General features: G+C 35.2%; 1 protein-coding gene across 2 annotated transcripts in view; it reads right to left on the bottom strand.

Moving 5' to 3' along the window:
- The window catches only part of Lst8 (MTOR associated protein, LST8), a 93,748-nt gene that overhangs the window by 36,204 nt on the left and 45,395 nt on the right, over nucleotides 1–12,149 (bottom strand). For both annotated transcript variants that reach the window (XM_076174405.1, XM_076174482.1), the window contains exons 3-4: nucleotides 9,223–9,437; nucleotides 8,679–8,829 (exon numbers count right to left, since the gene is read on the bottom strand). In XM_076174405.1, the coding sequence (XP_076030520.1) occupies nucleotides 8,679–8,829; nucleotides 9,223–9,437 (366 nt within the window). The remainder of the gene's footprint in view (nucleotides 1–8,678; nucleotides 8,830–9,222; nucleotides 9,438–12,149) is intronic.

Below are 12,149 nucleotides of genomic sequence, written 5' to 3'. Positions count from 1 at the left end.
TTGTTCCATACATTAATCACTCTATGTGGGAAGCTATTCTTTTTCAGGTCTCTTCTGTAGCTGTCTTTCTTTAGTTTCTTTTTGTGTCTTATTTCTCTTTAAAACAGTTATAAGTTTGGGTTTGTAAAAGATTTATGCTAGCCACTAGTATAGTTTTGGCATTCACTGTTTCTCCGTGTAGTTTGTTCCATACATTAATCACTCTATGTGGGAAGCTATTCTTTTTCAGGTCTCTTCTGTAGCTGTCTTTCTTTAGTTTCTTTTTGTGTCTTGTTTCTCTTTAAAACAGTTATAAGTTTGGGTTTGTAAAAGATTTATGCTAGCCACTAGCATTCAACCTAATAAAGATTTAGAATTGTAGTAAAAGTAATTTAGGTCATATTTCTAAGTGCAATTGGTGCAATTTGGTGCTATTTATTTATTAATTTTTTTAATTGATGACTATAGCCTGAATTGCCCTACTTATTTTATACATTTGCTTTTTTTTAGGAATGTCCCCTTTAGGGTTACAGAGAGTAGGATGCCTAGTCCTATCCCCATTTTGTTTTTGTTACCTTTTACGACACAAGCAGGAACACTTGGTGGCAGTATTCTTTCTCCCCTACCAGAGGGTTTGGCAAAAAAGGAAATGAATATTCAGAGAAGTAGTACAGGACAATACTAAGAGTGAGGGGACAGCATAACAGAGGGACAGTTGCAGTACAATAAAGTAGCATATTTTCTCTATGAATAGAGATTTCCTCTATCACAGACAAAATGATATGTGGCTCTGGTCCATAGGGGCACCTCATATAGAGCCTGTAATATCAGCTCTATGTTACTGAGCAGCTTTTAACCCCACAATATATTACATGCAACCAATACTCAGTCACACATGAAAAGAATGAGTGAAAAAGATTAATAAAAGAGGTGTGGAAGGTAGAGGTGGAGGAAGTGAATATGAGGGGGTGACCAAAGATGAGATGGATGGATGGGGTAAAAGGGGCAGAGTAATGTCTGTTGAGGAAGGGAAAAGACAGAATATAGGGGTGAGTTGAAAATGGTTGTGTATGGATGATGCTGTGATGAATGGAAGGGAGTGGGTGGGGAATGGGATGGGGGGTGAGGGAGTATGTGTGAATGATATTTTGAAGCAGGCTGAAGGGATTTCTGCCCATCTTCTCTTTTTCTGCATGAAGGGATGGAAAGGGGGTCGCCAATTAAATGAAGCAGCCTTGCTATGGATGTGCTGTGTCTTACTACATGCTTCTGACCCAGGGCAGTGGGCACCACGATGCAGGGATGACCTGTCATCCAACAGAAGCCAAGAACAGAGACGAAATGGGTGGGAGTTGATTTATGCCTTTGACTTTGGCTACCTCCCTTGTAAGAAGGAAAAAGCCTTTAGTATATGTAAAATTGTTAGCTTTACTTTTCAAAAAACACCTATGTGTCATAACAGGTTCCAACATGCTTGCAACAGTAGGCTTCTTACCACACAGTCTCACTGCCCTTCAGTATTGTTCCAGCAGTCATAGAAAGCGGTTGTGGTATGCAAGTTTACATTTTGAGGTGAAAGGTATGTGATTTTTCTAGTCAGACAGTTTTTATACTTACAATAAATATTCATTGAGCAAGCTATTGATATGCATGCAAGACATTTTATATTATTGTTATTTTCCTTATATGCAAAGGGGGACGGAGAGGGGGGGTCGCCGATTAAATGAAGCGGCCTTGCTGTGGATGTACTGTGTCTTGCGACACTGCTTCTGACCCAGGGCGGTGGGCAGGGTGCAGGGATGACCCGTCATCCAGGAGGTGCTCAGATGAGAGGAAGGGTGGGAGGGGTGTGGAGTGTATTTAGGGATGAAATGGGTGGGAGTGTTTTTATGCCTTTCCCTTTTTGGCTACCTCCCTTGGAAGGGGGAAAAAGCCTTGGTATATGTATGTATGTATGTATTTTCCTATTGAATTATATAAATACTTCTGCTAAGCTGCCATGCTCTGTATTATAATGATAAGTTTATGAATTAATTTTCTGTTTATCTTCTAATTGTTTTTTTCTTTTTTCAAATGTCTCATACTTGTGTGAATAAGGTAGACAACTACATTTGTGGTGGGGTGACCTTTGCATCACAGAAGTGCCTTATAACTACTATGGTTAGAAAGGCATATCACTTATATTTTGGATGCAAGATTGGTGACTAAGATAAGAACTGGGCTCTCATATATGCTGCATGAAACAGACACAGTTGAAGCAGGACATGCCAGAATGAACGCTCTGAGCCGCTAGCTAGCGATTCATGAATGAACGATTTGAAAGCGGACCTAGTTGTTTACATACAGTGTAGTGAAAGCGAAAGCTTGTTGGGACCAAAATGTAAATGGCTTTGTAGCACAAAAAAAAAAAAAAAAAAAATAAATAAAAAAAAAAAAAAAAAAAAAAAAAAAAAAAAAAAAAAAAAAAAAGGAAAGAAGATACGAAACTCCAAGAGACAAAGAACCAGTGAAGAGATGCTTAGAAGAAAGTAGAATTGAGACTCCACTTGGTGTCATTCGAAAGAAGGCATGTTTTTCTCAAACACCAAGGGAATACCAAGGGTTTGAAAGAGGTTTTTTTTCGGGGTTTGAAGGGGAAGGAAATATTATGCATAGAGGATTAGAAATGGATAGAGAACCCAGGTATAGAAATATAATGAGAAATAGAGATATCAATGACATTTTGGATGATTTAATAGAACTCAAAAGTGAGTACAAAACAATGTACAAAGAAGTATCTTTGCTAAGGAAAGCCAATGAGGAGAATAATAGGGAGATGGATGACTTGAAAAATTAATTAAATAAATTAAAGGCAGAAAATGAAAGGTTGAAAAGTGAAGACATAAATAGGAATGAGGCATTAAAAAAGGAGATAAAAGATCAAATGCAAGAGGTGACTGAAAAGGTGGAAGAAAAAATAAAAGAAAATGACTTACAGGAAATAAAGAAACAGTGGAAAGTTGAACAGGGACGTCAAACAGTATCCCTTAAAGAAATAATGGAGCAACAAGTCAAGGAAAATACCAAGGAAACTGTGATTCAAGTAATTATAGAGAAAGGCAACTTAGTTAGGGACACAGTGAATAAAAAAAGATGCATTGTAATCTATGGCATTAAAGAGAGGCATGATGTACCTAGGTATCAGAGGGAAAAGGAGAAGAAAGAGATCGCTAAGGAAATTCTGAATTATGAGCAAAAGGACAAGGCTTGGATAGGGAAATCGAGGAAACCTATAGGATGGGCAGATACTCTAAAGAAAAACAATACAGGCCACTGAAAGTAAAGCTTAGATTTCAAACAATTGCAGAGGAAGTACTATCCAGAACAACGAAATTAGCAAATAGTGAACATAAAATATATGGATAAAAAAAGAAATGAGTGAGGAAGAAAAAGAAAAAGAATTTAGAAACAAAGCAAATGAAAAAAAAAAAAACAAAGAGAACTGAAACTGAATTTTTTATATTTTGGAGAGTGGTGGATCTGAGACTGAAAAAATGGTATATATGAAAAAGGAAACAAAGACAGAAAAAGACAAGGAGAAAGAAAATTAAAAATAGCTTATACCAATATAGATGGAGTAACTTCAGGGATGAATGAATTAAATGATTACCTGGCCTTAGAAAAACCAGACATAATGGGAATAATGGAAACTAGATTAAAGTGTAGTCCACCACCCAACACTGTGGGACAAGGTTTATACAACTGCTGGACAAAGAACAGAAAGGATAAACAAGGTACCGGAGTATTAATTTTGACTAATAAAGATTTAAATGTAACAAAAATAACTGAAGGAAAAAATAATGTAGAATCAATTATGATACAAGTTGAAAGCAAACATATGAAGAGTAGAAAATTTGTAGTGGTGTATGTGCCCCCCAAAACACAGTCCTGGACAGAAAGTGATCATTCCAAAATATTAGAAGATACAAAATATGAATTAACTAATATACTGAAGGACAGAGGAAATGCAGTAATTATGGGTGACTTTAATTCAAAAGAAATATGTTGGGAGGAAATGACAGTGAAAGGTGGAGAGGAACTCTGGGGCAATGTCCTGCTCGACATGACCATTGCATACACAATGATTCAGTGGATAAGGGAAAACACCAGATACAGAGGTAGGGAAGAACCATCAAGGCTGGATTTAATACTTATGACAGAGCCTGAAATTGTTGATAAAATTGATTACAAAACTCCGATAGGAATGAGTGACCATGTACTAATAGGATTTGAGTTGAAAGAGCAAAGGGATCAAAGCAGAAATGATAAACATAGAATAGGAAGACTAATGTACAGCAAAACATATTTTGAGAAACTCAAAAAAATTCTTTCCCAAAGCGAACTAGGAAAAATTTCTAAATGAAGAAACAGGGATGGAAGAGAAATGGAATATACTAAAAGAAATTTACAATGAGGGAGTAAATAAATATGTACCACAACAAAAAATGGAAAGAACATACATAAAAAGTTGTGTGGTGAGGCTAAGGATAAAAGAGACAAAGCTTGGAAGAAATGAAAAAGAGACAAGAAAACAAGCAAATGGCAAATGTACATCAAACTCAGAAATGAGTATGTAAAAATACGCAGAGAAACTTTGAAAAAAAGATAATAGAAAAATGCAAGGAAAACCCAAACTATTTTACAGGTATGTAAATGGCAAACTGAAGAACAAACAAGAAATAGAAAAGCTGTGCCAAGGTAAACATGAATATACAGAAGAACTGGAAATGGCTGAAATTATGAACAACCATTTCAAATCAGTATTCACAATAGAAAACTCACCTAACTGTGAGGAAATAGAGATCCCCCTCAATGAAAGAAATAATTGTAACACAAAAGGAAATCAGTGACCAAATCAAAACCCTTGACATCAGAAAATCACATGGTCCAGACGGAATTGCAAATTGGATACTGAAAGAATGCATGGAAGAATTAACAGACAAAATATACAATATAATTAAATTCTCACTTAAAGAAGGAAAAGTGCCACAGGACTGGAAGAAGGCAAACATTGTACCAATTTACAAGGGAGGAAACAAGAAAGACCCATCAAATTACACACTGGTCTCTCTGACAAGCACAGTAGCAAAAATATGCGAAAAGATCGTCAAAAATAGATGGGTTTAAACATTTACATGAAAAAACTATACTGAATCCAAATCAATTTGGATTCAGACAAGGGAGATCATGTAAAACAAACTTGATCTGTTTCTACTCAAGATTAATAGACATAATACAAGAGAGAGATGGTTGGGCAGACTGTGCCTTTCTGGACCTACAAAAGGCATTTGATAAGGTACCACACAATAAACTAATAGGGAAGATAGAATCAATAGGTGGCATCAGAGGAAAATTATTGGAAAGGATGAAAGACTTCCTGACTGGGAGGAAAATGAGATTAATAATTAGAGAAAAATTCTCAAATTGGGAAGAAATGATAAGTGGTGTCCCATAGGAATCAGTACTGGCCCTGATCATGTTTGCTATATACATAAATGACATGGACAAAGGAGTAGAGTGTTATATGAATTTCTTTGCAGACGATGCAAAAACACGGAGGAGGATTGCAACTCATTAAAACAAGACTTGGACAAGATCTGGATATGGACTCAAAAGTGGGAAGTGAAATTCAATATCAAGAAATGTAGTATAATGGAATTTGGAAAAAGTAAAAACAAAATATCGAGAGATTATAAAATTGGTGAAGAAGAGGTCAAAAAAGTAAACTCGGAAAAAGACCTTGGAATGATGATCAGCAAAGACATGACACCAGATAAGCATATTAATAGAATAATCAGAAAAACCTATAATTTATTGAGGTCAATAAAAGTGGCATTTGCCTATTTGAATGAGGAAATGATAATTTTTTTTTAACTATACTAAGAAGACCAAAACTCAAGTATGCAGCAACACTATGGACACCCAGTACCAAAAAGAATATAAAGAAGTTAGAAAGAATACAAAGAGCAACAACAAAACTGGAACCATCTCTTTCCAAAATGACATATGAACAAAGACTGTCCAAATTGGAATTACCAACTCTGGAACAAAGAAGGGGAAGAGGAGACTTACTATCTATAGAATTATGAAGGGAATGGAAATCTTAGATATGAATGACTTATTGAAATGGGACAATGGAAAAACAAGAGGACATGAAAAGAAACTAAAAAAAGATAATTACAGAAGAGATCTGGAAAAAAATAGCTTCCCACATAGAGTGATAGATACTTGGAACAAATTAGATAAAGAAACAGTATGTGCAAACACTATTCAAGATTTAAGAAAAAACTTGATGCTGAGAGATACAAAGACGGGTCATCACGAGCATAGCTCCCTTTCCATATAATACAACTAGGTATTTGTGCTACTAACTTTTGTCAATGGTTGAACAGGAAGAGGTAAGGAATAACTTTTGTTGTGCCACTGATGTGGCAGGAGCAAACAGACCATACTAATAAGTTATTTCTGCATGGTACCTCCAGTGCAAAAGGGCTTGTAAAAAAAAAAAAAAAAAAAAAAAAAAAAAAAAAAAAAAAAAAAAAAAAAAAAAAAAAAAAAAAAAAAAAAAAAAAAAGAGTCCATTAAATATCCAAACATTTCATCAGCTATTTGCCTAGTTTCACATGCACCAACTTTAGTATCATTTGAGTCAGAAGAGGAAAGTGGTGAGGAGGAAGTAAAGAGGCCAGTACTGGATTACAGAGTGACCCAAATTATGATGTACCACACTCCTCTAGGATCTCATAACACAAGGGGAACTCCATGACCTTGTTAGGGATCTGCAACTACCCAAAAATAAGGCAGAGCTGCTAGGCTCATTTTCAAAAGTGGAATCTCCTAGCAGTTGATGTGAAAATTTAAACATTTCATGACCATCAGCAGCAGCTCAACAATTTCTTCATAATAGAAGGTGATTTAGTGGCCTGCAAAAATATTAATGCTCTGATGGAAGCACTTGGCACTGTATATAAACCCAGACACTGGAGGCTGTTCATGGATTCATCAAAAATAAGTTAGAAAGGTGTGTTGCTACATAATGGCACCACATTGGAAAGAAACTTATGAGAATATAAAGCATGTGTTCCAGTGCATAAAATATGAACATCAATGGCAGCTCTGTAATGATAAAGTTGTTGCTCGTGATGAGCTTGCAGGGTGGATACACCAAGTACAGCTGCTTTCTGTGTGAATGGGACAGCTGTGTAAAAGATTTCCACTATATCATGAGAGACTGGCACCTTGTCAATCATTGTAACCTGGGATGAAAAAATGTTCAACATCCACGTTTCACAGGGGAAAAAAAAAAAAAAAAAAAAAATAATAATAATAATAATAATAATAATAATAATGCTACCACCACTACACATAAAACTAGGGCTCATGAAAAACTTTGTAAAAACTACAGACATATCTGATTAGGGATCCAAATATTTAACATTAAAATTCTCTCACTAAGCAATGCTAAGATAAAAGAGGGACTTTTCATTGGTCCTCAGATTTGAGAGCTTCTTAAAGACGGTGACTGAATCAGCCCTTCATGGTGAAGGGATTTCTTGAAAACAGGAAACTATGAAGAATTGGTGGAAAACCTCATCAAGGCTTATGAGAACATGGGATGTAACATGTCACTTAAAATCCACTTTTTGGACTCGCATTTAGATTTTTTTTAGTGAACTATGGGGCAGTTAGTGACGAACATGGTGAAAGGTTTCACCAAGATATTTCAACTATGGAAAAGCGATAACAGAGTAAATGGAGTACACTATTGCTGGACATTGTCAAGAGATTATTCCTCAGTCCACTATAAGTGTCAAGCAAAAATGCAGAGTAGATATGGATTAAAATTTAAAACATACTGTACATCATAATAATATATTACATGCTGTGTATCTTTAAACCTATAGCCAATAAGCATTTTTCAAGGTGACATTTGGATTCAGTGCATCAAAATACATAAGAATTAACTTATTTTAAGAAGCACACAACTTTTAAAAAAATTTTGACCTGTATTCTAGGTTGTCCCCTGAGTTCACTCCATCTACCTCTGCCTTCCACACCTCTTACTAACTTTTCTTCACTCATTCTTTCCATGTATCCAAACCATCCGAATACTCTTTCATCAGCCCTATCTGCCATCTCCTTTTCCACTCCCTCTCTCCTCCTCATCTCTTTGTTTCTCACTCTATCTAACTTTGTAACCGCTACCATACTTCAGATATTTCTTCTCAAACACATTTAAACTTCTTTTTTCTGCCTCTTTTGAATTCCAAGTCTCTGCCCCATACAGTGTCTTTTTTGCATTCATTCCCAGATGGCTATTTCTCATGACACTTTTTAATACCCTTTACTTGCTTCTATCTACAATTTAACTCCACCTCTACTACTCCCTTTCCTTTGATATGCAACCCCAAATACCTAAAACTATGATGGTCTGATGGTAGTTAGAATTAAAATCTGTGTGCCATTCTGTAAGGAAGAGTTAATTATGATGGGATGAACTCTTTTACTACTGAAGGTAGTCATGCACAGATGAATAAAATAGACTAGAAGCAGAGGGATTAATTCAAACTCACAAACCAGAAATAGGTATGACATGCACCAACTGTCTTATTTTTAAAATAAAGTCCTTCATAAAGTTAACATTTACATATGAATCTTACCAACTGTTCATTATGATCCGTTTTTATATCCCATATGTGAATCACACCAGACTGATCACCCACAAACAGTTCTGTTTGGTTTGGATGCAGACAGGCACAGTTGACAGCAGCATTCATTTGGAAAATTCGGGACACATGAAGGTTACGCGATCTGTAAAGCTAATGACACTTTGCATACTGAATTTTGTAAAACACCCTGAACATTTATGACATGTTTTGCAACCTATATTTAAAGTTCAAGTTTGGAAGTAGCCTTGTTTTACAAATTTTATGCAGATGAAATATATCAATCTTTTACTGTGACTAACAAAAGTGTAAATATAACAAAATCACATTTCAAACTTCTTAGAAAGTACTTAGAAATATGTGGGTAATCACAAAAGCAAATAAGGAGGCAGAAAATCAGCAAAGTATATATATACCTTTACACAGCTTGGCCATAAGTGAAATAGGATAATACCTACAATAAAATTTTAAGCTAAATTCTTTTTCATTAACATTTCTATGCTTACTGAATCATTACAATACAATAAAAAGCTCTGACCTCAAATCCCAGATCTTTGCTGTGCAGTCCTCTCCACCAGTAAACATCCATTTCCCATTTTCCTGGAACCCAACTGCTGTCACATTCTTACTGATTCCCTCATAGTTAATGACTGGTGTAGGACTATTGGAGTTTATTTCAAACATTCGGATATGCTGGTATCCAGCTGCTGCAAGGAGCTGTCTATCTGGGGTGATCTCCATGGCATTGACTTGCTAATTACCAAGTTAAAGAGTATAACAATGAAGACACAGAGGATATGCAAGGCTTTGAGCAGAAAGAGAAGGAAGCAACACAGTTATGGACAGGGCATGGACCCAATATGGATGGGAAACAAATAAATGATGGTTGTGACTACTTGATTAGCCTCCTCTTCCTCTCTTAATTTATTTCCAAAACATCTTTTCATTACTTTCAAAATTTTCTGTCATACTCTTAACCCATTTCACATCTGGTAATAGTAGATATATTTCGTAGTGAGGGAACTTAGAATCGGTATTTTAGCACTATAGACATAAAATCTGCATTCTGGCAAATAGAGCTGCATGAAGATTCATGGGATCATATAGCCTTTTCTACAACAATGGGGCACTATGTGTTCAAATGAATGCCATTTGAGTTATGTAATAGTCCATTAACTTATGTGAGATTAATGAATACAGTACTAGGTGGGTTGTTAGGAAATGCTGACAGTGCATTTCTAGATCATATTCTAATATTTTTCCAAACAGCAACTGAGCACTTTAAGAAATTAGATTAGTTGAAGTAGGTTTGAAAGTGAAACTTGAAAAATGTAAGTTTTTGCAGGACAGTGTCATTTATTTGGGACATAAGATAGATAGACATGGACTTAGTACAGTGAATTCAAAGGTAGAAGCAGTAAAGAACTATCCAGTTCCGAACAATGGAGAAAAAGAAGTTTCTTGAGACTGACAGGGTATTATAGAAAATTTATTAAGGGTTATGCAGACATTGCTTATCCATTAAGTTCTTTGTTGAGGAAAGATTCAAAGTTCATTTGTGGACCTGCACAACAACAAGCTTCTGACAAGTTGAAAGATAAACTTACTAGTTCTCCAGTTCTCATATTCCCATTATGATAAAGAGTTCATTCTTTGTACTGATGTGTCAGACATAGGGTTAAGAGGTATACTGATGCAAGAGATGGAAAATTGAAACTAATAGTTTTCACATCGAGACTTTGTAATAGTGCAGAGAGAAACTACTCCATTACAGAAAGAGAAACATTAGCAGTGATATATTCATTAGAGAGTTTTAGAGATATGATACTGGGATATCCAATCAGTGTGGACTGATCATACAGCTATTCAGAACTTATTCAAACATAAGAATCTTAGAGGCAGATTAGCCAGGTGGTTTACTACAATTCAATGTTACGAGGTTAAGTTTGAATATATTCCAGGTAGGAAGAACGCTGCAGCAGATGCACTATCTAGGAATATTAGCCAACCAACAACAGGCTTGACCAATTTCATCTGCAGTATTAATGAACTAGTTACATTAGATGAGGAATGATAATATGGGAACAGAGAAGAGATAGGACTTGGGAAAAAGTAGCTCAGAATTTGATGAACCCATGAGGTACTCCTCCAAAACTACCAAAAGGGTATGAGATAGAAGAATTTCATTTGAGCAATGGACTTTTGTACAGAAAAACAGAAAGTGGGGAGGATATTTCTAGGGGCCCAGCGAATCAGTTGGTAATTCCACCAACTCTTGTACCAGAGGTATTGAAATTACTTCATGATAGTGATTGTAGTTCTCATCCAGGAAAGGATAAAACTTATAGACAAGCACAACTTAAACACTTCTGGCCAGATATGAAGAGAGATATCTATGTACATATTGAAAATTGCTTGAAATGTGCTAAGGTAAAAGGAGATACACATAAACCTGCTCCTATGCTATCATATCCCATACTGCAGAAACCTAGGGAAAGAGATACACTAGAGTTACCTATGTCTGAAAATGAATATAAATATGTATTTGTTGCCCTTAATTATCTTTCAAGATTTTGTATTTTACAACCCATACCAAATAAGAGAGCCGAAACAATTGCTTCAGTGATATATGAACAAATAATCTGTAATTTCACTACTCCCAAGATCTTAATTTCAGACCATTGGTACTGCATTTAGTAAGAAAATCTTGGAAGAATTATATAGGTTATTTAAGATAAATAAAATTAATATTCAAGTGAATCATCCTCAGAGCAATGGAGTTGTAGGAAGGCTAAATAAGAATATTATAATTTATCTTAGAGGTTTGATAAGCCCACATAGTATAACTTGGGATAATTGGATTCCTTGTGTTAAATGTGCACTCAGTAACAAAATTATACAGCTACAGGTGAAACATCACATTATATTATTTATGGGGAAGACAAAATTCTCCCAATAAACTCTTAATTGCAGAACAACCAGTGTATAACAGATGAATACAACTAGGTAAAACACATACATTTTAAGCCATACACCAAAGAGTTAGGGAACAAATGAAAGATTATACACAAGAAATGAAGCAACAACATAAAACAGCACACAAAGAATTACAAATAGGAGATTTGGTCATGGCTAAAATGCATAAAATCAGTAATAAACTTTCACCATGATATTCCAGCCCATATAGAATAATCTATTTTGTAGGTGGAAATAAATACAAGATCTTACACTTAGAAACTAGGGAAGTATCACACATGTAGATGATTAGACTAGGATGGAACTTGCTAATGATGATAATTGTGACATTGAGAATTGTAAAACAACAACTCTTTTTGAGGGCAAAGCAACACAAATTATACATTCTATTGGGGAAACTTTGAGTTCTGAAGAGTATCAGGAATATTATGTATGAACTGCAAATTAATACTACCAATTTTTTCAGATGAAGACTGGATTTATATTATT

The sequence above is a fragment of the Oratosquilla oratoria genome, chromosome 1 (genome assembly GCF_046742065.1).
Source record: "Oratosquilla oratoria isolate Oo_2021 chromosome 1, ASM4674206v1, whole genome shotgun sequence".
Taxonomy (NCBI): Eukaryota; Metazoa; Arthropoda; class Malacostraca; order Stomatopoda; family Squillidae; genus Oratosquilla; species Oratosquilla oratoria.
Note: the sequence above shows the minus strand (reverse complement) of the source record. Positions and strands in the feature narration are given on the sequence as shown.